A 25,914-nucleotide genomic window follows, 5' to 3' on the forward strand; every position below is an offset into this window, starting at 1 on the left:
TCTCGTCACGCCTCCCTCGTCACATACTGATTGGTTTATATGTGTATTGGTACATTTATCGAGTCATTTTCAGCACATTAGTAAATCCACTGTATGCAGAGCGGTGAGGAAAGTGTGCCTCGCTCTCAATCGCTCTTTTTTTGGTGCCGTTGCCATGGTGAATGGTAATATGGGAGCTCCATTGATCATGGCTTGTTAGTCGTGGTGTACGCGCTTAACTCAAGGTAAGTCTACCCAGAGTTGATAGAACTAACTCAAATCAGCTGTTCTGACACTCGGTGTAAATCAACTCAGAGTTCACAGTCTAACTCGGTGTTGGTTGAACCTCCTTATTGAAACGGGCCCCAGGAGCAGGGTTCACCACCTCTGCTGTCAACAATAATTTATCTTTAAATAAATGCCACAGTCACAATGCAATACAAGATTCTTTAATGAGAAAAGGAATTGATAGGAGCATAAAACATTCTTCTTGACCAAACAATAACAATACTTGTAAAACAATTCAACAGAAATTACAGCACGAAAGAGTTTTATAGTGAAGCCACAAATCTGCAGAAATTTGAAGCCAAAAGCATGAGTCTAAAAGTCAGAAATATACAAACAAACAAACAAACCACGGTGTGTCACCACACACACACTTACAGATAACAGCAACAGTCCCGTCAAATGTTGCAAGAGGTGTAACAACAGTGTTCTGAATATGATGTTTCTGTAGTAATAAAACAGAGACAGATTTATCAATTTAACAGAGACAGATTAATCTCGTCTGAATTCTGCTGGTAATCTGGTCATGTTCACACCAGAAAGGACTTCTCGCATCCTTTTAGACTGAAATTCCAAACCGCTCATTGTCATTGTCTTTGTCGACTCAGAGAAACATGAGAAGCCACAACCTGACGTGCTACTAAAGTTGGCTCTTAAGTTAGAATGGAAAAAAATCTGGTTTATCAGCTCATTCAGCACATTCATGGCAGAATGATCCAGAGCACATCATAAACGCTACGATGGAGGGTTGGGATTAATAACCAACTTCATAAGGAAATTCAGAACTGAAGCTTCTAGCGGCCTTGTAAGCCAGCGTCTTGACATTTAAGTGTTAGGTGTTGTTGTGACCAATTCACTGAGATCGTGTGGTGCTCAGACACTGGTGTGCGTATTTCTTTTTAAATACAGAATTGCTTGAATCAACGTCAGAGATAATCTACAGAGCTTGTGTTGTGTTCTGGAGGAGAAATACACAGATGAATCATCCGCACAAAGCCTCACTACCTGTGAGCCAACAGAAAAGAGAGAAGATGAGCTTCTCAGGAGGCGTCGGAGGGCACGTGCTCCTCGAAGCCCTCGCTCTCCCTCACCAGCGCCCTCTCCAGAATCACACGGCCTTCTTTATAGCGCTGACTGTCCTCGGTGGCAAACTCATAGATCCAGCCCAATTTACTGTTGCAGTTTTTACAGCTGACATCACGAACCATGTGTCTGCCGGTCAACATCACCCGATCCTGCACTTCACTGTACTGCAGATTCACCACCTGATAACAAACAAGTACAAGATCAGTGTGGAGTTTCAGTTGACACTCTCGGCTGCCGTGCCAAATAAAGGCCTGATCTACCTTTAAAAACGAATAATGTATGAATGTAAAGCATGACATGTGTGTGTTTTCATAGTTACGTTATGTAAAGAGAATAAACAAAAAGCTCTCTTTGGGATATCACACAACTACATCTTCAAAAACAATTCATAAACTAAATAAACCCCTCCTTTCTTTTTAGCTAATTTCACATTGAGGAAGTTTGCTTCAGTGCTAAGAGATTTAGCGTGCCGCATCCGCACACACAGCTGCTTTATAGTTGACTTTGGATTTGAGTTAAGGAATTCTGTTAATGTTCACCAGTAAATGTTCATCTCTAAATTCATATTAAAATGCTCAAGATTACATCTTAAGAACATATCAACTTCTTTTGTTTACTGTATGTACTGGCTGTGCTTTTTGTCCCATTACTTTTCTGTCTTGCTTTGAAACGATCAGTATTTTATAAAGCACTGTATGAAAGAAAATGGCTTGACTTTGAAAGGTAATCCTCATTTATACACCCAAGGGAAGCGTGCGTGTAGCAGATGCTTTTCCAACATGCCTTGTTGAAGAGGAATGCCCTGCCCGTGGCACCGGTGAAGCGTGTGGAGATGAGCTCAGATCGGTTTGTCAGGATGGTGTCACAGTTAGCACAGGAGAAGAGACGCGTCCCACCAATGTGATCGAGAAAGATGCGGCCCATGGCTCCAGCAAACACACCTGTGAGTGACTGAGAATACACACAAAGTCCTCCAAGTCAATTATTCACTTCAGTAAAATGACTTTATATATGAAATGAATGTATACCTCCAGCAGACACCGATACAATAGAAGATCAAACTCTTTTTAAACACTAAACAATATAAACATGTGTATGTGAGGTTTTGTCGTTCTGTCTCTAGATATGATTTAAGTAGGCCTATGGCATGATTGTGGTGAGCTACAGTATGACCAAAGCATTTAAACAAGAAAGAACAGGACATACATAACATCCCAATAACAACAAACAATAAAATGGGATTAAAATAAGATTTCTCTCAGGTGAGGATGAGGACGTGCAACCTTGATCACCCAATTCATCAATCATTAACGTACATTTATATCTTACTGACTGACAGGGTCATGTATGGTCGACTCGACTTGTACAAACAAACAACGGGACATTTCCTAAGAGCGTTAAAATATTACACAATTCTGTCAAATATTCACACAACGTGTCAAGTAAATAGATAACGATTTAATTCACAATCGTTATTATCTCTTTGTCAGCATCAGTGTCGCTCTTACCAGCCTCTTTATGTCGACTGTTTATTGTTGTTTTGTATCTGTTTGTTGTTTATTTCCAGACAGCTCGAGCGTTTGTTTTCTTCTTGCTCTTCCGCCAGACAGTTATCAACATCCGGTGTGACGAAGCGGCGATGGCGTCATACGCACTAGCTGCATCTACTGGACAATTTTAGAACTGAAACAGCAGTGCACATTTATTTTGCGGTTGTAACTTAACCACACAATTTTGGGTTGTCTTGAGTATTTATGTTTTTAGCCCTATAAATGCGATCTATAGATTCACCCTCAAATATATTATTTTCCACCATGAATACCCAAAAGTGCTTTTTATTGAACATCTTGTTCATTTTCTTGCTGAAATTAATCTGTTGTTTTATTTACAGATAGGATGTAGGTTTTTCATGGTGCTTTTCTTTCTCTCATATTTTGAGGTTACAATGTTACATTTGTTTCCACGCAATCCACAATGTTGTATTTTTTTGTTTTACTGGGACTGTCTATTGTAAATGACACAACGAAAACTTCTTTCCCTTATCTTATGGGTATGTGTAAAAAAACAAAACATTTTAGAACTGAAGTAAAGAACTTTCTGGCCGGTGCGCAAAGCGATCAACATGATTTGACAGCGATCGCGCGATACATACGTCATTCACGTGTCAGATTGCGCAGCGCTGCGTGAAGTCGAACCCACCTGTTGTCAAAATGCTGTGTACGTAGAATATATCCCACCTTAAACTCGGAAATAACTTATTTGATGGTGATTGAAATCGGACATCAGGAACACAGCACAACATGAAATGAAACAAAGTATCTTCTGTAAATTAAAAACATCTAATAATAACGCTGCGTTTGAGACGAAGCCGGAGACACATTTTATTTCATGCATCATTATGTGTGTAACAAAAACAGTCTGAACTGCATACAAGTGTGAGATGTGTCATATTATGTAAATATGTGTAATGTCACGATTCATTTGACTGAGTGTATTGAGCACGTGCTGTCGACAGAGGGCGCCAGATCGAGCTCGAGCTGCGCTTTAGCATTAGCACACAGCACAAGGTGAGAGTGTGTTTCTGACAAGCATAAACACTCATTGTTAACATCACTTTTACTTTTAAACCCCTTTGTTTATACACGTTGTATTTTCTGTAGTGATTGTCCGTGATAGCCAGTGAAATATTTTCCTCGTTTTATCTGTTCATTTGGGCTGTTTATTGTTTATCTTGGTTTAGCCTGGTTAGCTTGAGCGGCTAATAATAAATCTCGACTTATTTCATCTGAATTTGTCACCTTCAATTAGAAAAAAAAGAGTTCATATGTAAGCATGTGTGGAAATACAGACACAGGTCTGGTGAGACGGATGTGAATTGTTACGTTGGGTAAGTAAAAGTTGTTGTATTATTTAACACAGAAACAAATAAGTCTGTGTGTAGTAGAGTTTCAACATGCTTCATGTCATACATCAGAGATGACACACGTTATTCGTGACAATAGTTAGTTTGCTGAAGTCTTGAAAGTTCGTGTTTGTGTTGCTTCAGTGGAAGATGAATCGCTTCATCTGTGATAATAAAGTTGAATAATGTTTTAAGATGAGTGTGTGATTAAAGATCATCTCCTGCACGTGTCTCATGATCCATTGTGTTTGTTCTACGTCGTCGACAGCAGACTACACTGCGTGTTATGTGAGACGGTTGTGTTTCTCTAAATATATTCTGGCACATTCCTCCTCTGTCTCCAGAGATATGATCTTATATTTATACTCCATTACACCTGTAATAGACTTTGTCATGAAGTCTCCCTTCAGATCTGTGCATGTGTGCGGTCACATTCCGAAAGAACTGTCTATCTGAGACCCTGTGTAACTTTCCTCTGACAGCTCTGAGGTTTTTCGGGTGGGATCAGTGATGTCATCATCGGCCGTCGTGATGGTTTAAGGAGCAACAGTGGCGAGGAGGTGGCCGAGCGTGTGATGTTACGCTGGACGGTGCACCTGGAGGGTGGGCCACGGAGGGTCAACCACGCCGCCGTGGCGGTCGGGCACAAGGTTTACTCCTTTGGAGGATACTGCTCGGGCGAAGATTACGAGACCTTGAGGCAGATCGACGTTCACGTCTTTAACACAGGTGAGGGTTAGTTTGTCCAAATACCCACACTTTGCACCTGACCACTTGACTACACGTTCATGATGTATTTCCTGTATTTGGCCCAAGTGTTCTAGTGGACGTGAAGATCCCAAGTGAGCATGTAGCATTTCAAACCTGATGGAACACACTTGTGCAAACATGTCAGTAATGTGGTGTTTCTAATTATGTGATAAAAACAGTTTTACATAAATGCATAACCCTTTCTCTGGAGTTAACACTTTACGTTTTACTATGAAATTATATGCAATATCTAATTATGTAGTCAAGTCAGATTTATTTTATAGCACTTTATTTGTATTGTATCAAAGAAGCTGTACCAAACGAAAAACACATGTTAGCCAAACATAGAATAAATAAAGAGATAACCTTAAAAGTAGTAGTGTAACATACTGGAAAGCTTTCCGCACATCTCATGAGCAAAAGTCTCACGATTTATATCCAGAACGTGATGCATGATGGGAGACACTTGGCCTTAAATAGTGTGGGTGTAGTGTGCGTTAAAATGATTTTTTGCCCAGAATTTTCATTTTTGGGTGAACACCCTTTAAGGGCACTGCGCTTTGGCATTTTTAAGACATGGGACAGACTTGCACTTTGACCTCCTGTCTTGTGCATGCGCTCTCAAGTGGCCAAAACCACAAGTGGGGGTATTTGGACAAAGCCTCCATCAATCTATCAGTCTAGTGTGATGAATGAACCAGAGTTTCATCTGAGATAACATCTGATGTATTGTTTATGTTGTCAAAAGATAAAACATTTCATATCACTAACGTGTCGCTAATATTCCACCGTGCACTAAGCAGTACATCAACACCTTATACTCTCTGTCTTGCATGGGCAGTGTCTTTGCGCTGGACGAAACTGCCGCCCGTGAGGACCGGAGGCCGAGAGCATGCCCAGGAAGTGCCCTATATGCGCTACGGGCACACTGCTGTCCTGGTAGACGATATTGTCTACATCTGGGGTGGTCGTAATGACACGGAAGGGGCGTGTAACGTGCTCTACGCCTTTGATGTCAGTAAGTGTCCCTCACGGATCATATAAATGTGTGTATTGTAATCCTAAGGTCAAATATTTGTATTTTTCTTACATGGGTTAAGCAGAACTCTTCATCGGTGTTCTTCAGCTTTCATAATGCTCACAAGTACAGTGTCCTGTGCATTTCTGTTCTGTTTACTATAGTAGTGGTTCTCAAACGGTGGTACGCGTAGCGCCCTCTGGTGTTACCTGACACGAGAGGAAATCCTCAAAATATATACATGTATTTCAGATTTCAAAGGTTTTATAAAAATTGAATGAATGCAGAATTTCAGATCTATGTACAATTTTAATATAGATTTATGCATGGAACTCATCAGCTACATCGGTAATAAAAACAACAGAACAATAAAACAAATAATGATGCACTATTAATTTTATGGTGGAAAGAAAGCAAGTGATTTTCTAGGTGCTACTTGATCTGAAACGAGCTTGTGATTTATTTTCTTGATTTGTTTTGCAGTGAACTGATGTTGGTTTGTTTTAAAACACAGTATATTAAACTGCTCACTGTTGTCTCAGATAATCACAGATGGTTCACACCCAAGATTTCTGGAACAGTCCCAGGCGCTAGAGATGGGCACTCGGCCTGCATCTTAGGAAAATCCATGTACATCTTTGGTGGATATGAGCAACTGGTGTGTGTGTGTGGGTGTGTGTGTAACATGCAGAAAACTGAATCATTTTTTCCTGTTAAACAAATGCTTCACACTTTATGACGTCTTGTGTTCTCAGGCTGATTGTTTCTCTAATGATATTCACAAGCTGGACACCACGAGCATGTGCTGGTCTCTCGTGAATGCCAGGGTGAGTTTGGTGGCCCACGTGCGTTTCTCCTGATTTGTTGGACTTTCTTTGTCTGCTTAGTTTTTGTTTTACATGTGATAGTAGTATACACACACACACACACACACACACCAACATGGGTGTGTATAATAACATAGTCAAGCAAATATGTGGATACATTTTGAGATGTTTTCAATAAAGCCTGAAAATATCTTAAGCTATATCACCTAACCCTGTTTCTCTTTCTCTTTCACTTTTTTCTTTTTCATGATTTATTTAAACCTCGTGATTTTATACAAGACGACAGTTTATGTTTATCTGCTTTGTGTTTTTCTATGTAGGGTACACCAGCTCGATGGAGGGATTTTCACTCGGCCACTATTATCGGCAGCAAGATGTTTGTATTTGGGGGCAGAGCGGATCGATTCGGTCCTTTCCACTCTAACAATGAGATCTATTGCAATAAAATCAAAATTTTTGACACCGAGACCAACTGCTGGCTCAACACGCCATCGACCCAACTGCTGCCGGAGGGCCGGAGGAGTCACTCGGCCTGTGAGCGAGCGCACACCTCTTCTTAACCTTAACACATAGAAAAACCTAATGTACATGAGTTTATTAGTTAATATACAAATGAATAACCTCTGACAGTAAGTTCACATATAGTAAGAATGACATCCAGGTGATGTTAATGTAATCTATAGTAGAGGTTCTCAACTCTGTCCCACGAGGTCCACTGATCTGTGATCAAACACGCCTTGAAAAGATGATCAAGGTCTGTACAAATAGGTACGCTTGCTAGAATGTGCCCTGCTGGTCAATGCAATGTAGAAGTTCCACGATTAGTTTGGGTATGTGGTGTCAACTTGTTTGTGGACTTTTGTGCACGTCTTGACATCAGAAAGGTTTAACATTCACAAATCTGTACAGCGATTCAGAAATGCACAGAAAGCACAAATGAATATTTGTGAGTACTTTTGCTAACACTTTACAATAAGGTATTAGTTAACATTAGTTGGAGCATTAGCTAACATGAACTAACAATAAAGCCTACTTCTACAGCATTTATTCATCTTAGTTCGTGTTCATTTCAATGTTTACTAATAGATGCTTAAATCAAACGTTATGTACTAACATGAATAATTGTATTGACATTAACATCAACAAGGGTTAATACATGCTTAAATCAAACATTATAACAAGACATATGTACTAACATGAATAATTGTATTGACATTAACTAACATCAACAAGACTTAATACATGCTTAAAAACAATATCGTTCATATTAGTTAAGTTAATGAATGTGCCATTGTAAAGTGTTACCATATTTATTTGATTTATTAGTAACTTCCAGTCATTTTTCTGCAACATCTAACATGTATTTGTGGTTTGCATTCTGTGCATTTGTTGATTTATAAAGTGTTCTTCAACTAAAGTCTCTTCTTCTCTGCACATTTATTTGGCTTAGGCCTAGAGCCCATAGATAAGGGTTGAGAACCTCTGATCCATAGAGTCATGTGACCCAGCCTGTGATGATGTTATGCTGCTTTCACGTGCTATTGGACTTTACTAGTAACTGTTTAGCACTAGGGCATTAACCGAAGCTAACACGACTGGATGCTCATACGTAGCGATTGCTGTAGCGGCTGAGAGTTTCTCCACATCAGCTAACAACAGACTGGACGCTGCATTTCTGTAAGTATCTGAAAGCGATCTTATCTTTTAAACATTTTGACTTGTCATCGCTTGAACACGATGAGTTTGTAATCACGACTTTGGTAGTGGTAAGTGGGAAATTCCTGACAGCATGTGAAGGCAGCATCAGTCTGGTTGAGTTCACAGTTCTGATTATTGATGTATACTGTATTTACACTGATCAGGCATAACATTATGACCACCGACAGGTGAAGCCAATTACACTAATTATCTCCATGACCGCATCTGTTAGTTTGTGGGATATATTGGGTGGCATGTGAACCTTTTGTCCTGAAAGTTGATGTGTTAGAAGCATGAAAAATGGTTAAACGTTAGGGTTAGAGCGAGTTTGATAAGGGTCAAATTGTGATGGCTGGACGAATGGGTTTGAGCATCTCTTGCTACTCTGTGCACTCGAGTGCCTAATCTTTCTGTTATCTTTGACTCACAATTGATGTTCGATGCCCATATTAAAATGTTCTCGAAAACTGCATTTTTTTTCCATCTAAGAAGTGTCGCCAGACTTAGACCTTCTTTATCACTGCCTGATGCAGAAGGGCTTATTCTCGCCTTTATTACGTCCAGGCTTGATCATTGCAACGCGCTTTATGTTGGTCTCCCTAATAAGTCTATCAAGAAATTACAATGTATTCAGAATTCAGCAGCCTGGGTACTAACATACTTCTCTGGTGACTTACAGCTTGTAAGTCCTGTTCAGGCCTGTGTGGATTTGAAAATGTTGATGTTGACATACAAAGCTGTCCATGGGACTGCCCCTGCTTACCTATACAATCTAGTTGCTCCTTATACTCAAGCTCACTCTTTGTGCTAATAAAGTGCATCATTCATATCATTATTATCTCTTGTGGATGTTCCCAGTCTGCTGTGGTCCGTATGTATCTATAATGGTCCATGGAAGGAACAGCGGTGAACCGATGCACGTGGGGAGTGAATGCTGGCCTGTGTGGTCCGATCCGACAGACGAGCGACTGAAGCTCAAAATGTTGGTTCTGATAGAAAGATGTCAGAATACTCAGCGCATGACAGTTTGTTGCGTATGGGGCTGAAAGAAAGGGGGACCAACATAATATTAGGAAGGTGGTCATAATGTTATGCCTGATCGGAGTATACCGTATATATATGTATACATGTAATGTCAATCACATGACTGTTTCTTTGTCATTTGTCTTTTTTTCATCTGTAAGTTGCTTACAACGGTGAGTTGTACATATTTGGTGGCTATAATGCTCGCCTGGACCGACATTTCAACGATCTCTGGAAGTTTAATCCAGGTGATTCTCTTCATTTTTTTGCTCATTTCTTACTCCTCGTATTTCCCTTGTTTTGTATTTGCCATGATGGTTTTCATTTTGGTTGTTGTTATACAGTAGGTGATTTGTTTATTTCAGTAAGATTCACACTTGTACTGATGGTAAAGTGATTGACATGCAGTCACATGATTAAAGGTTTTGATGTGAACATGAAGTTGAATGAATTGCTCGTCATGTGTTTTCTTGTGTTGGATTTTTAGAGGCGTTCTCCTGGAAGAAGGTAGAACCGAAAGGTAAAGGTCCGTGTCCCAGAAGACGACAGTGCTGCTGTATGGTTGGAGATCGCATCATTCTGTTCGGAGGAACCAGGTGAGCTGGGCCGTCTTATGATGTTTGCTGTGATAAACGGCTGTCTGAACCCAATGTTTGAATGGATTCATCAGATGAGTCTGATGTCACGGGTCTGAACGTATATTGGATGTGTGGCATTCTCTGAAGAAACTTTGCAAACTGGAGCCACAGAGAAATGTGAATTCACAAAGGACTTGAGGTTTTTTGGTGGTGTTTGTCGGTGCTAGCGTATAAGACTATGTCGCCCTTTGGCGTGTGTCTCCTGGACGAGGGCTAGATTGAGGAAGCGGGGCAGACTCCAGGTCTCCCGCCAGCAGTGTAATGAGGCGGGGGGGCTCTTATCTGAGTCCTGCGGTGAAGCTCTGTTTTAATCGTCCAGCGGCTCAGCTGGATTAAGCGTCAGTCTGCTCTGGTGTGGTCCACAGTGGCAGATAACCGCAGCCGCATGAACGCACCAGTCTCTCTGCGACCGCTCCTTTTAAAACCCATCTCTTTTGTGAATACTTGACAGACAAATGAGAAGAAAAAAAAACCTAACCCTCTCTCTTTCTCTCAACAGGTATTGGTCTAGCTTTTGTTGAAACTAGTAACTTTGTATTGGCACCTATTGCATTATTGCTCCTTAAACTCTTTGTAAGTCGCTTTGGATAAAAGCGTCTGCTAAATGACTAAATGTAAATGTGATGAACACTGCACACAAGAGTGAAAATACAATTCATTTGTTCTTTGTAACGTTCCAGTGTGAATGTATTGCGTTGTTTGTGTACACATGCGATGTTCAGTGTTTCATGAGGTCAAATGGTTTTTTATTCCAGTGTTGGTAGAATAAGAAATGTGACAATAAGGTGTGAGGGTCTCGCGGGGGTTTTGTTTGTTTGTGTGTCTGAGCTCTTAAGCAGGATCTGATGTTTGTAACACTAATATTCCTCATTGAGCCGCTGCTGTGGCATATGAGCAGGATTTCCTCTCGGCGCGCATCTTTTCTTGTCTGACTTTACCAGCAAATCTCTCGCAGAGATCAGGACCCGTGTCGGGTGTTGTTTATCTGCGTCTAATGCATGTGACGTGAGGTTGCTATTGGGTCGAGACTTTCTCCCTGTGTGCTGAGGTGAGTAAACGCTGACCTCTGACCTCAGGACAGATTCATTCATTCACGCCTTTTATTTGAGATGCGTTTCATGTAGCTGAGCGTGAAATCACTGGAATTGCGTTCTTCTGTCTGATCTTCATCCCACTTTGGTTAAAAAGTCGAGGCAGGGCTCTGTTTTGATTTCTTTCTCTATCAGTGACTGCTGCTGCTGCTTAAACCCAACAAAACCTTCCGGACACGAGAACTTGTGTTTAGTACGTGTGTGTGAAGATGTCAGCGCTGTTAATGATTATCACAAACATAAACATGCGTTTAACTTCACGGCAGCTAATGGAGTTTATTTGCGGCGGGGTCACACGGGTTGTGTATTCTTCAGCCGCAGGAAACGGTCGTCAGATTTATAGTGTCCAGAGCGGCCTGATGCTGAGCAGACACCTCGCTGATATTCCTCCTGTGTTTATGATATTTACTTAAACTGAAGGAATTTGCTGAGCGTAGATTTATGGCTTTAGTGAAGCACAATAAACTTCTCAACGCTCCAGAGATCGCTGTCTTCAGAGGCCTGGAGGTGTGTGGGAAACCACCGAGCTATCCCATAATCACCATCTCCGTGCCGTGTGATGCCCGTCGTCAGCGAGGGCGAGAGAGAGCAGGTGTCCTGCTGGGCTCCTACACCAGCAGCCAAGCGTTCGGATGCTCCTCTTGACACTCCAACACTGTAAAGTGTAGTTCATATTTCAGAGCCTTTACCAGAGGGTTTTATTAAAAGAATCACTAAATCAATAATCATTTTTTCTTTCTATATGAAGCGTGTAAAGCTGCTTTGCAACAATTGTGCTGTAGAAATTATATTGATTTAAATTGAATTAAACGAGATCTTGTTTACTGGATATAATACAATCCAACCCATTTCAACACAAATGTTTGCTCAGAAAATTCATATAGAATTGATATTTTTATGACATTTATGTGTTTGGCAGACCCTCTTTATCCGAAGTGACTTACAGTGCATTGCTGTTATTGGTGTTTTTGTGTATGTGTGTTCCCTGGAATCGAACCCATGACTTCCGTCTTGCTAACACAATTCTCTGCTAATGCCACACAACATGGTTGGTCAGAATCAGATTTTGTTAGAAGTCGAATATGCCCCACGAATGTGGAAGCAAGAAATCTCACATGACTTTCAGACCTGATTCATGTGTGCAGATATGAATCAAATAGGTGCAGTAAGCAGACGCCACTGTGATCACATGACTTTTGTTTTCATGACTCTTTTGGTGGTGCTAAAATTGGAATGAAGTGTAAATGTGGGAAAGTAACACTTTTGTTTTGCACAAGTCACTAAATCTTGACACAATTACCCAGAGTCCACCTGCCAATTGACACTCATCATTCATCTTCATTTTTCGCATGTGATTATGTGATGTTTCTGTGAATTCTGTGTTTGGTGCAGGACTTGATTTGTGTGTCATGGGTTAGGTTAGTGTGTTGTGGTGCTAGTAAAGTGTGTGTTTGTTAGTGGAGGGCCGTTGAACAGCACTTACAGAAGAGTAAACAAGCGTGCTGAGCTAAAGAGAGGCGTGAAATTCAGCCACTGGTTTGATTTATGAGCCCCTGAAACCCAACAACTAACCCCCCCCCCCCCCCCCCCCGCTCACAACACACACACACACACAGCAACATCAGCACTGAAATCACAGCCAATGACAAGAGAATATCCCAATACAAACCACTCCCACTTCTCGAGGATGTCGTCAGGATGATCAAGTGCTCAGTGCTATAATGGGAATATTTCATTGAGAACACGTAGTGAAGATCATTGATGTTTGTCATGACGTGTGCGTGGTTGTATCATGATGTCACTCTTGATAAAAGAGTGAACATCCCGCCATGACGTGTCGGACTGGCTGACTGCACCGCCAGGTCAGGGATTTGGGACGGGTCAGGATGTAAACAGGAATGTAACAGATTGGCATGCTGGGATATCGTGTGGGATGACAGCTTGGATTGTGTGACTCTGGGATGAGCCGCCTTTCTTGTTCAATTCAATTTTATTTCTATAGCGCTTTTCACAATGGGCATTGTTCCAAAGCAGCTTTACAGGAGAAAATAAGAAAAACTGAAAAACACAAAAAAGCTAAAACACAGCACAGTGTATGGTGTTTATAGAACAAGCAAGATCATTCTAGTAAATAATATCTAATAAATTCAGTCACCCAGTGGTTTATTTATCATATTCTGCATGAAGTGAATGCTTTGCTGAAAAGATGTGTCTTTAATCTAGATTTAAATTGGGAGAGTGTGTCTGACCCTGGAATAGTATCGGGAAGGCTATTCCAGAGTTTAGGTGCTACGTATGAGAAAGCTCCGCCCCCTTTGGTGGATTTAGTTATTCTAGGTGTTATCAAAAGTCTGGAGTTTTGAGATCTTAGAGAGCGTGATGGGTTGTAGTGTGGTAGAAGCTCTGTTATGTAGGTAAACCGTTTAAAGGAGAGGTTTCTTTCTACTTTTACACAAATGTAATATAAATCTTAGGGGTCCACCGAATATGTCTAGTTGCCCAGTTTTGCATGTGAGGAGAAACGTTCTGTTTTGGTGTGTGTCTCTTTAAGTGCAAATGAGCTGCTAGTCTCCGCCCCCTTTTCACAGAAAACTCAGCCAGGGCTGTGAGCCTGTGCTTCCATTGACAAAAGAAGGGTCACATGAAGTGAATGAGAAACGCTGTTTCCGTCTTTAAACACCAAACACATTGTTTTCTATAAGCGAACAGACTCCTAACAAAGGCGTCATGTTTTCTACATGCGAAATTACACATGACAAACCGGTCGCGTGTTTACAGACCATACACACTGCTTTCTATAAGTGAAAGTACCCATGACAGACCCATCGCATGTTTACAGACCATACACACTGCTTTCTATAAGTGAAAGTACCCATGACAGACCCATCGCGTGTTTACAGACCATACACACTGCTTTCTATAAGTGAAAGTACCCATGACAGACCCATCGCGTGTTTACAGACCATACACACTGCTTTCTATAAGTGAAAGTACCCATGACAGACCCATCGCGTGTTTACAGACCATACACACTGCTTTCTATAAGTGAAAGTACCCATGACAGACCCATCGCGTGTTTACAGACCATACACACTGCTTTCTATAAGTGAAAGTACCCATGACAGACCCATCGCGTGTTTACAGACCATACACACTGCTTTCTATAAGTGAAAGTACCCATGACAGACCCATCGCGTGTTTACAGACCATACACACTGCTTTCTATAAGTGAAAGTACCCATGACAGACCCATCGCGTGTTTACAGACCATACACACTGCTTTCTATAAGTGAAAGTACCCATGACAGACCCATCGCGTGTTTACAGACCATACACACTGCTTTCTATAAGTGAAAGTACCCATGACAGACCCATCGCGTGTTTACAGACCATACACACTGCTTTCTATAAGTGAAAGTACCCATGACAGACCCATCGCGTGTTTACAGACCATACACACTGCTTTCTATAAGTGAAAGTACCCATGACAGACCCATCGCGTGTTTACAGACCATACACACTGCTTTCTATAAGTGAAAGTACCCATGACAGACCCATCGCGTGTTTACAGACCATACACACTGCTTTCTATAAGTGAAAGTACCCATGACAGACCCATCGCGTGTTTACAGACCATACACACTGCTTTCTATAAGTGAAAGTACCCATGACAGACCCATCGCGTGTTTACAGACCATACACACTGCTTTCTATAAGTGAAAGTACCCATGACAGACCCATCGCGTGTTTACAGACCATACACACTGCTTTCTATAAGTGAAAGTACCCATGACAGACCCATCGCGTGTTTACAGACCATACACACTGCTTTCTATAAGTGAAAGTACCCATGACAGACCCATCGCGTGTTTACAGACCATACACACTGCTTTCTATAAGTGAAAGTACCCATGACAGACCCATCGCGTGTTTACAGACCATACACACTGCTTTCTATAAGTGAAAGTACCCATGACAGACCCATCGCGTGTTTACAGACCATACACACTGCTTTCTATAAGTGAAAGTACCCATGACAGACCCATCGCGTGTTTACAGACCATACACACTGCTTTCTATAAGTGAAAGTACCCATGACAGACCCATCGCGTGTTTACAGACCATACACACTGCTTTCTATAAGTGAAAGTACCCATGACAGACCCATCGCGTGTTTACAGACCATACACACTGCTTTCTATAAGTGAAAGTACCCATGACAGACCCATCGCGTGTTTACAGACCATACACACTGCTTTCTATAAGTGAAAGTACCCATGACAGACCCATCGCGTGTTTACAGACCATACACACTGCTTTCTATAAGTGAAAGTACCCATGACAGACCCATCGCGTGTTTACAGACCATACACACTGCTTTCTATAAGTGAAAGTACCCATGACAGACCCATCGCGTGTTTACAGACCATACACACTGCTTTCTATAAGTGAAAGTACCCATGACAGACCCATCGCGTGTTTACAGACCATACACACTGCTTTCTATAAGTGAAAGTACCCATGACAGACCCATCGCGTGTTTACAGACCATACACACTGCTTTCTATAAGTGAAAGTACCCATGACAGACCCATCGCGTGTTTACAGACCATACACACTGCTTTCTATAAGTGAAAGTACCCATGACAGACCCATCGCGTGTTTACAGACCATACACACTGCTTTCTATAAGTGAAAGTACCCATGACAGACCCATCGCGTGTTTACAGACCATACACACTGCTTTCTATAAGTGAAAGTACCCATGACAGACCCATCGCGTGTTTACAGACCATACACACTGCTTTCTATAAGTGAAAGTACCCATGACAGACCCATCGCGTGTTTACAGACCATACACACTGCTTTCTATAAGTGAAAGTACCCATGACAGACCCATCGCGTGTTTACAGACCATACACACTGCTTTCTATAAGTGAAAGTACCCATGACAGACCCATCGCGTGTTTACAGACCATACACACTGCTTTCTATAAGTGAAAGTACCCATGACAGACCCATCGCGTGTTTACAGACCATACACACTGCTTTCTATAAGTGAAAGTACCCATGACAGACCCATCGCGTGTTTACAGACCATACACACTGCTTTCTATAAGTGAAAGTACCCATGACAGACCCATCGCGTGTTTACAGACCATACACACTGCTTTCTATAAGTGAAAGTACCCATGACAGACCCATCGCGTGTTTACAGACCATACACACTGCTTTCTATAAGTGAAAGTACCCATGACAGACCCATCGCGTGTTTACAGACCATACACACTGCTTTCTATAAGTGAAAGTACCCATGACAGACCCATCGCGTGTTTACAGACCATACACACTGCTTTCTATAAGTGAAAGTACCCATGACAGACCCATCGCGTGTTTACAGACCATACACACTGCTTTCTATAAGTGAAAGTACCCATGACAGACCCATCGCGTGTTTACAGACCATACACACTGCTTTCTATAAGTGAAAGTACCCATGACAGACCCATCGCGTGTTTACAGACCATACACACTGCTTTCTATAAGTGAAAGTACCCATGACAGACCCATCGCGTGTTTACAGACCATACACACTGCTTTCTATAAGTGAAAGTACCCATGACAGACCCATCGCGTGTTTACAGACCATACACACTGCTTTCTATAAGTGAAAGTACCCATGACAGACCCATCGCGTGTTTACAGACCATACACACTGCTTTCTATAAGTGAAAGTACCCATGACAGACCCATCGCGTGTTTACAGACCATACACACTGCTTTCTATAAGTGAAAGTACCCATGACAGACCCATCGCGTGTTTACAGACCATACACACTGCTTTCTATAAGTGAAAGTACCCATGACAGACCCATCGCGTGTTTACAGACCATACACACTGCTTTCTATAAGTGAAAGTACCCATGACAGACCCATCGCGTGTTTACAGACCATACACACTGCTTTCTATAAGTGAAAGTACCCATGACAGACCCATCGCGTGTTTACAGACCATACACACTGCTTTCTATAAGTGAAAGTACCCATGACAGACCCATCGCGTGTTTACAGACCATACACACTGCTTTCTATAAGTGAAAGTACCCATGACAGACCCATCGCGTGTTTACAGACCATACACACTGCTTTCTATAAGTGAAAGTACCCATGACAGACCCATCGCGTGTTTACAGACCATACACACTGCTTTCTATAAGTGAAAGTACCCATGACAGACCCATCGCGTGTTTACAGACCATACACACTGCTTTCTATAAGTGAAAGTACCCATGACAGACCCATCGCGTGTTTACAGACCATACACACTGCTTTCTATAAGTGAAAGTACCCATGACAGACCCATCGCGTGTTTACAGACCATACACACTGCTTTCTATAAGTGAAAGTACCCATGACAGACCCATCGCGTGTTTACAGACCATACACACTGCTTTCTATAAGTGAAAGTACCCATGACAGACCCATCGCGTGTTTACAGACCATACACACTGCTTTCTATAAGTGAAAGTACCCATGACAGACCCATCGCGTGTTTACAGACCATACACACTGCTTTCTATAAGTGAAAGTACCCATGACAGACCCATCGCGTGTTTACAGACCATACACACTGCTTTCTATAAGTGAAAGTACCCATGACAGACCCATCGCGTGTTTACAGACCATACACACTGCTTTCTATAAGTGAAAGTACCCATGACAGACCCATCGCGTGTTTACAGACCATACACACTGCTTTCTATAAGTGAAAGTACCCATGACAGACCCATCGCGTGTTTACAGACCATACACACTGCTTTCTATAAGTGAAAGTACCCATGACAGACCCATCGCGTGTTTACAGACCATACACACTGCTTTCTATAAGTGAAAGTACCCATGACAGACCCATCGCGTGTTTACAGACCATACACACTGCTTTCTATAAGTGAAAGTACCCATGACAGACCCATCGCGTGTTTACAGACCATACACACTGCTTTCTATAAGTGAAAGTACCCATGACAGACCCATCGCGTGTTTACAGACCATACACACTGCTTTCTATGTGTGAACGGACAAACATTTCACAATGATGTTTTACCTACTTTTAAGTTGCCTCAGGTCACTGAGGTCTTACTTAATAATAACGGTACTTACAATGTCTTTATTTGCAGCTTTGCCTCGTTCAGTCTGGTGGATTTCCATTGAAAACAAAATAAATCCATTGCTCTCCTGTCAGGCTGGGAACAGTGTTCTGTGCTGCTCTGTGCAGCCAACAACACAACACTTTGGTAAGCTTTTCACAACAGTAAGCTTTGCTCTGCTTTGCTTACTTTTGCCATGGTGTCGGAACTAATTCACATATGTCGCTTGTGAAAACAAAAATGGCGGCAGCGCCATGGGTGGACACATTCAGAATAGGGGGCGGTAATATTATAATAAGAACGACTACCTACGCCAGAAAGCGAGCGAAATCTGAACGGCTCGTTTTCTCACAGGCTTGCAGAGATAGGCTCACTAAACAAAGTTACTGGATTGTCATTTTTCACGTTTTCTGAGTTGGTAGATGCACCAGACACCCGGTTATAGCACTTAAACATTGAAAAAGTCAGATTTTCATGAAATGTCCCCTTTAATGAGTGACTTATGTCTGTGAGTGCGTCAGTGATATTTTTTCAGGTGAGTGTTAATTTCTCCGATAGCCCAAACAATTTGCTTTTGTGACTCCAGAACAGCATGCGTCAAGACGTGGCCAGACGGAAGGGACTCAGCACTGGGGGGAGCACTGGAAACGCCGGAGACGTCAGACACAAAGGGCTCTGGCTGCTCCGGAGGGGCGGACTCTGAGGCGCCCAGTGGACGTTCCTGCTGTTGCAACACACAAGTCTAAATAAACACAGGCACATGTTAACTGTGATTTGAGTTTGTTCATTATTAATGGGTACACTTTATATCCGACCATTTCTTTTTAATTTCATTTAAAGTGCGATTTTCCGATCCCACTGCGTTGACGGCGTCAGCCAAACTCTCCCACTCATTTTTTTCCCTTTTGTTATTAATTCCGGAGGACAAATGTTCCAATAAAATATTTTTATCTACCTCTGACAGTAGCACCTCCAATTAACATTCCGTAAATTTTTGTTTCTTGCTGCTTGGTTTTGCCAAAGTGAACTCATTACCATATTCAAATTTATTTAATTGAGGGAGGAGACAGAGTGCTGGTGTATGTGCACTCAATTTCAAGTTAATTGTGATGTACTAAGAGAATATGCGTGGGATCCTGCGTACGCAGAGATTCATACATCTGAGTTTTTCTGTGCGTACGCACATTTTCAGCTTTGTCCGTATGCAATGTTTGAGTGGAATCAACGCAAGTCTTTGTACATGAGGCCCCAGGGGTGGAGAACCTTTTTTAACCAAGGAGACATTTTTCTTGTTTTGACTAATTCATTTTTGCAAAAGAGCCATTGCAAAACTAGTATTATATATATATATATATATATATATATATATATATATACACATATATAACATCTTTCAATGACTTCAGTACTAATAACTTGATTTATGTCCACAGACCACAGTCTCATTTATGGTCTCTGTGGGGATCAATTGTTCTTTTCCTTCGAAATCTAAACTCCCCTTTTTATTAAAAGTCTTGGAGAAAGTTGTTTATAATCAACTTCAGTCATTTCTAGATGAATTTAGTATTTATGAAAAATTTCAGTCTGGTTTTAAGCCCACGTCACAGTACAGAAGCGGCTCTTTTAAGAGTTTCTAATGATCTTCTTTTAACTGTGGACTCTAGTTACTCTGCTGTTTTAGTCCTTTTGGATTTGACTGCGGCCTTAGATACGGTCAACCACTTTATTATTTTATCTAGACTTATACAGTCTGTCGGCATTAAGGGCATAGCCCTTAAATTGTTTCAATCATATTTGACAGACAGGAGTTTTTCTGTTCACCTTAGCGAATTTTCGTCATCTGCTGCCCCTCGACTTTGTGGCGTCCCCCAAGGGTCAATACTGGGCCCTATATTGTTTTCTTTGTATATGCTGCCCTTGGGGTATATTTTTAGAAGGCACAATATCTCCTTCCACTCTTATGCGGATGATGTACAAATCTATTTGCCTGTCAAAACAAATGATAAAGTTTAATTTCTGTCATTCTGTCATTGATTGCCTGAGAGATTTAAAAATATGGCTGGACCAGAATTTTCTTTGTCTTAATGAAAATAAGGCTGAGATTGTTGTGTTTGGTTGTCCTGGGGATTTAAGTGTTTGTGTAGATGCACTTGGTAATTTGGGTTTGTATGTTCGTCCATTTACCAAGAATCTCGGTGTGATTTTTGACAGTGCTTTTAAATTTGAAAAAACAGATTAGTTACGTTGTAAAAGACAGTTTCTTTCAACTGAGACTGTTGGCTAAAGTCGAGCCCTACTTGCCACGTAAGGAGTTTGAAAGTGTAATTCATGCTTTTATAACATCTAGACTAGACTACTGTAACTCTTTATATGTTGGTTTGGATCAGTCATCTCTTCAATGCTTACAGTTAGTCCAAAATGCAGCAGCTCGGCTCTTAACTGGGACTAAAAAGTATGAGCACATTACCCCAGTCTTAGCTTCACTACATTGGCTTCCTGTCTGTTTCAGGATTCATTTCAAGATTCTATTGTTTGTTTTTAAGATTTTAAATGGGTTGGCGCCTGCTTATTTATCAGAGCTTTTACATGTCCATGCTCCTGATAAAAGGAACCTTGGGTATAGAGACATATATTAACAATGGCATTGACTTTATAAATGTGAAATTAAAAATCGGTGTAACTGTCACAGTATTCATTAACTTTGAAAAAATATTTTTACTCGGAGGCCGCCATTTTTTTTGCGTCAAAATCTGTGACGTCAAATAGTTGAAACTTAAACCTGTTCTCTCTCGCTACAGCAAAGCACACACATTTTCCATATATAACAGCAAAATATGAGACGTCAAACATAAGATCAGATATACAAACACACAGAGACAGTTGGTGGCGGTATGTCCTCTTGATACAAGCCAGCCTGCCTGCCATAAAAGAAGAATGCATTCAGTAGCGTCTGTTCAAGGTAAACATGCATTAAATTATCGTTTTAAACCACCACCTTTAAGACAGTTAAGACTATTTAAGACATCAGCATGCACCGTAATCGTATACTTTATACATTAGGAGAATATACTGATAAACACAATAATAATATGCTTGCGGTTTGGTTATTTATTCTGTATTAGAGCACACGTGAATATTAGCCCCCATCAGCTAATGACCGAGGGAGAGAAGACAATAACGTTAGGCTACTGATGTTGAAAAATCAACATCAAAAAGTCAAAATCTGGACAAAATGCATTGTATAATGGCTAAAACATCGTGTATATGATAAATTCGAAATGATTTTTGTTATTAATATGCATGTTTGTGTTGTTTCTGACAAACAATATTAAAATGTAGGAAAATACACCAAATAGCGTCTTTATTTTCTTTCTTTCTTCTTTTAGCATTATATAAAAGGAGGAGCGACAACAGTAAAGGACGAGAGAGAACCAGGCCTGGACTTTACTGTCACGTGTGTGGGTGGTGGGTGAGACAACAGACAAGGATACACAGACAGAGGACCCAGATGCAGACAGCGGGTAAGGGGTTAACATGGACGTTTAATGAAATAAAACACAAAATACAAAACAAAGACCCACGTGGAGGTAAATAGAGGGAACAAGAACAAGACTAACTAAACTGACAAGACTAGACTAATAACATATCACATAACTACAAAATAAACCAGACTAACTAAAAGACAGGAACTCTGCAACTCACCCACACGACAAACGCAACACAGTGTAATGACCCGACACAAGACAGAGAACACAGGGGCATTAAATAAAGGGACAAATCAAAGGGGAACAGGTGTGGGGCATGAACTAATAAACAACCAATAATGAGAGATACAAAAGGACGGGAACAGAGACACCACACCGGAGAGAGGGAGTATATGGAATGACAAAACTGTCTCACTCCACATAAAACAAGAGGTTCTATCATGGTTCTGCCACTAGGTCAAGAAAAGCAAGACAAGGTGGGGCAGAACCATGACAGAAGCCCCTCCCTAAGGAGCAGCATCCTGATGCTCCTCAAGGAACAAACAAGACTAGACAGACTGTGACAAAAAACATAACTATACAAAACACAACCAAAAACGTGATACATAGAAAAAAAAGTCCAAACAAAGACATGGCGCCGGCTCGAAGGCCGGCTGGACAGCACATGGTGCCGGCTCGAAGGCCGGCTGGACAGCACATGGCGCCGGCTGGAAGGCCGGCTGGACAGTACATGGCACCGGCTGGAAGGCCGGCTGGACACACACAGCGCCGGCTGGAAGGCCGGCTGGACACACACAGCGCCGGCTGGAAGGCCGGCTGGACAGTACATGGCGCCGGCTGGAAGGCCGGCTGGACAACACATGGCGCCGGCTGGATGGCCGGCTGGACAACACATGGCGCCGGCTTGATGGCCGGCTGGACAACACATGGCGTCGGCTGGAAGGCCGGCTGGACAGTACATGGCGCCGGCTGGATGGCCAGCTGGACAACACATGGCGCCGGCTGGAAGGCCGGCTGGACAGGACATGGCGCCGGCTGGATGGCCGGCTGGACTGGACAAGGCGCCGGCTGGATGGCCGGCTGGACTGGACATGGCGTCGGCTCTTCCGGCAGTCTCGACCATGGAAAGGAGTCCGGCGGTCCCGACTCTGGACTTGGGCTCGGCGGCCTCAACCCTGGAAGGGAGTCCGGCGGCTTCTACCCTGGAGTGGAATCCGGCAGTATCGACCCCTCCCGCTGCGATCCCTCTGTCTGCTGGGTCCTATTCGGGTCGGGTCATTCTGTCACGTGTGTGGGTGGTGGGTGAGACAACAGACAAGGATACACAGACAGAGGACCCAGATGCAGACAGCGGGTAATGGGTTAACATGCACGTTTAATAAAATAAAACACAAAATAGAAACAAAGACCCACGTGGAGGTAATTGTCTTGGTTACGGATGTAACCTCAGTTCCCTGATGGAGGGAACGAGACGTTGTGTCGAGCCGACAGATGGGGTTCGCTCTTGAGAACCTATCAACTTCTGACTAGTTTAGAAAAGGCGAATGAAATTGGCGAATGAAATTTGCATGCCGGACTCCGCCCCCGGATATCCGGGTATAAAAGGGAGACGGCGTGCTGCATTCATTCACCTTTTATTCTTCGGAGCCTTCACTCATGAATAATAGACTTCGATACAAGTAGCAACTACAAGACTGCCGGTTCTACGACGTGGTGCAGCGGACTGTCCCTTCCTGCAGCGACTTCCCCTAGGCGTCTCGGCGGTTCCAGAAGTGTTAGAGTTTTTTCTCTACAGTAAAAGAGCAAATTTCTCCAGCGTGGCATGTCCCGCTGTTCTCGTGGGTGCAGTTGTGATTGACGGGCGGTTGACGATTCAGACGTTGCGTCACGGGTGGCTGCGTTCCCACAGGACTCAGCCACCACCTCGTCTGCTCCCCGTTCCGTGACGGCAGGACTATGGCCCTTCCGCCCGCTACGGCGAGCAGCGAGGGTTATATGAGGATTACTGTGAGTGCTAATCCGTCAGCCACTGGCTCGCGGACCGTTCGCACCTCGTCTCGCTCGTCTGACCGTTCCCCATGAGACGGTCCCACAGTCTTGTTCCTCAACCACGTATCGGAAATGGTACGTGATGATGAGGTGTCTGTTGCAGCATCGGAGGGTGACTTACTGGCATCAGACTCCGAAAATTCCTTGAAGCTCCCTCCCTCGGGGGGTCGAGCTCAGGAAGAAGCGGACGTCGAAATGTCAGCCATGCTTTCCCGGGCCGCCGGCATTGGGTTGCGGTGCGCCGCACTGACTCTCCCAACGCTCGCGGCTGGATACACGGTACCTCGGGCTTGAGAGCGGCTCCAAGCCGCACTTGCCCCCAGTGCCGTGTTCCCCCGGAAGTGCATGAGGAACCTAGTACGACCTGGAACGCTCCCCTTCGGCGTGTACACGTCAACTAGTTTCATCGCCCTTTCTTCCCTCGATGGTGGGGCAGCTAGAGGATACGTCGATGTCCCCCAGGGGCTCGACCTAGACTCCCGTCCAAAGCACGTAGGCTTTTCGGCATCTGAGGTGTCGAGAGCTTACTCTGCTGCGGGCCAAGCTGTCCCCTCTCTTCACACTATGGCCATCCTGCAGGTCCATCAGGCCAATGCGCAGAGAGACCTCCACGAGGGTAAGACCGAACCAGCGCTTATGCAGGAACTCCGCGCCATCACCGACCTCGCTCTTCGGGTGACCAAGGTGGTCGGGCGATGTCCACACTTGTGGTCCAGGAGAGACACCTCTGGCTGAACCTTGCACAGATGAGTAACGCCGAGAAAGTCCACTTTCTCGATGCTCCCATCTCGCAAGGGGGGCTGTTTGGTGATACTGTCGAGCTGCAGCTCTCAACAGTAAAGGAGCAGACAGAGGATATCAAGTATATCCTCCCCAGCCGCGACTCGACCGCCCTCTGGCCGCCGAGATCCCGTGCACCGTTTGCTTCCAAGCAGCCCTGGTCCTCTTCGAGACATCGAAGAGGAGACCACCACCCCGTCAGCAGCTGCGGCGGAAGCCAAAGCGGCCCTCATGGGATGACCCCAGGGAGATCGAGAATACCTTTGGGCCCGACCCCAGCCATTCCATTGCTGGTTGGTCGATCCGAGACGGTTCCTGCCCCGTCCCAACAGCCCACTTCTAAGAGTTTTCTCTCTCTCTCTGGGCGTTTATCACAGCCGCTCTCACCCTCTAAACGACGGTGTTCGGCAACTCGACGTTGCGGCAAGACCCAATGTCGAGGATAATCAGCAGCCTAAGCACTCTCAATCGACGGTGCGTTGTGCCACATCATCGTCTGGGTATTATCACAGCCACTCTCACCCTCTACACAACGGTGTTCGGCAACTCGACGTTGCGGCAAGACCCAATGTCGAGGATAATCATCAGCCTAAGCACTCTCATTCGATGGTGCGTTGTGCTACAAGGGTCAGGCATATTAGAACAGAGTCCTCCCTTTCGGTCTGTCCCTGTCCCCACGAGTCTTCACGAAGATCGTGGAAGCCGCCCTCACTCCCCTCAGGGAGAGAGGTGTGCGGGTACTAAACTATCTCGACGACTGGCTCATTTGACACACTCGCGAGATCTGTTATGTACACACAGGGACCTAGTGCTTCAGCACCTAGATCGATTGGGACCACAGGTCAACCGAGAAAAGAGCAAGCCCCCCTCGGCACGGATGCTCTAGCGCACAGCTGGCCGTGGGATAGGCGGAAGTACGCCTTCCCCCCAGTGAGCTTCATTGCACAGACTCTGTGCAAGGTCAGGGAAGAGGAGCATCAAGTGTACTAGTTGCGCCATACTGGCCCAACCGGACTTGGTTCTCGGAGCTAATGCTCTTGACGACAGCTCCCCCCCGGCCGATTCCCCTGACGAAGGACCTGCTTTCCCAGGGGAAGGGCACGTTATGGCATCCCAGGCCAGACCTCTGGAACCTCCATGTCTGGCCCCTGGACG

General features: G+C 43.5%; 2 protein-coding genes across 4 annotated transcripts; one reads left to right on the top strand and one right to left on the bottom strand.

The window, feature by feature from the left end:
• Positions 1-395: 395 nt before the first annotated feature.
• On the bottom strand, positions 396-2,970 carry LOC130555411 (protein yippee-like 5). 2 transcript variants are annotated; one of them, XM_057335614.1, is made up of 4 exons: positions 2,859-2,970; positions 2,134-2,301; positions 1,270-1,529; positions 396-709 (listed from the first exon to the last, which is right to left on the bottom strand). In XM_057335614.1, exons 2-3 carry the CDS (start codon positions 2,272-2,274, stop codon positions 1,305-1,307), a joined length of 366 nt encoding a protein of 121 aa, XP_057191597.1. In that variant the 5' UTR covers positions 2,275-2,301; positions 2,859-2,970; the 3' UTR covers positions 396-709; positions 1,270-1,304. The 2 variants fall into 2 exon arrangements, with proteins under 2 accessions (XP_057191597.1, XP_057191596.1); XM_057335613.1 differs by having other exon boundaries at positions 396-1,529.
• An 884-nt stretch (positions 2,971-3,854) lies between these two features.
• On the top strand, positions 3,855-10,354 carry LOC130555409 (kelch domain-containing protein 3-like). 2 transcript variants are annotated; one of them, XM_057335609.1, is made up of 8 exons: positions 3,855-3,917; positions 4,735-4,981; positions 5,844-6,020; positions 6,563-6,678; positions 6,776-6,847; positions 7,168-7,381; positions 9,730-9,816; positions 10,056-10,354. In XM_057335609.1, exons 2-8 carry the CDS (start codon positions 4,828-4,830, stop codon positions 10,166-10,168), a joined length of 933 nt encoding a protein of 310 aa, XP_057191592.1. In that variant the 5' UTR covers positions 3,855-3,917; positions 4,735-4,827; the 3' UTR covers positions 10,169-10,354. The 2 variants fall into 2 exon arrangements, with proteins under 2 accessions (XP_057191592.1, XP_057191591.1); XM_057335608.1 differs by lacking the exon at positions 3,855-3,917 and adding an exon at positions 3,924-4,237.
• The last annotated feature ends 15,560 nt before the right edge of the window (positions 10,355-25,914 follow it).

Source organism: Triplophysa rosa, linkage group LG6 (genome assembly GCF_024868665.1).
Source record: "Triplophysa rosa linkage group LG6, Trosa_1v2, whole genome shotgun sequence".
Lineage (NCBI taxonomy): Eukaryota > Metazoa > Chordata > Actinopteri > Cypriniformes > Nemacheilidae > Triplophysa > Triplophysa rosa.

Excerpts from the sequence above, each read along its gene's own strand:
- LOC130555411 (XM_057335614.1), bottom strand. The coding sequence starts at position 2,274 with ATGGGCCGCATCTTTCTCGATCACATTGGTGGGACGCGTCTCTTCTCC. Across the intron at positions 1,530-2,133 it reads GGGCATTCCTCTTCAACAAG|GTGGTGAATCTGCAGTACAG; the intron begins GCATGTTGGAAA and ends GTTTGTTATCAG.
- LOC130555409 (XM_057335609.1), top strand. The coding sequence starts at position 4,828 with ATGTTACGCTGGACGGTGCACCTGGAGGGTGGGCCACGGAGGGTCAAC. Across the intron at positions 6,679-6,775 it reads TTGGTGGATATGAGCAACTG|GCTGATTGTTTCTCTAATGA; the intron begins GTGTGTGTGTGT and ends TTGTGTTCTCAG. Across the intron at positions 9,817-10,055 it reads TCTCTGGAAGTTTAATCCAG|AGGCGTTCTCCTGGAAGAAG; the intron begins GTGATTCTCTTC and ends TTGGATTTTTAG.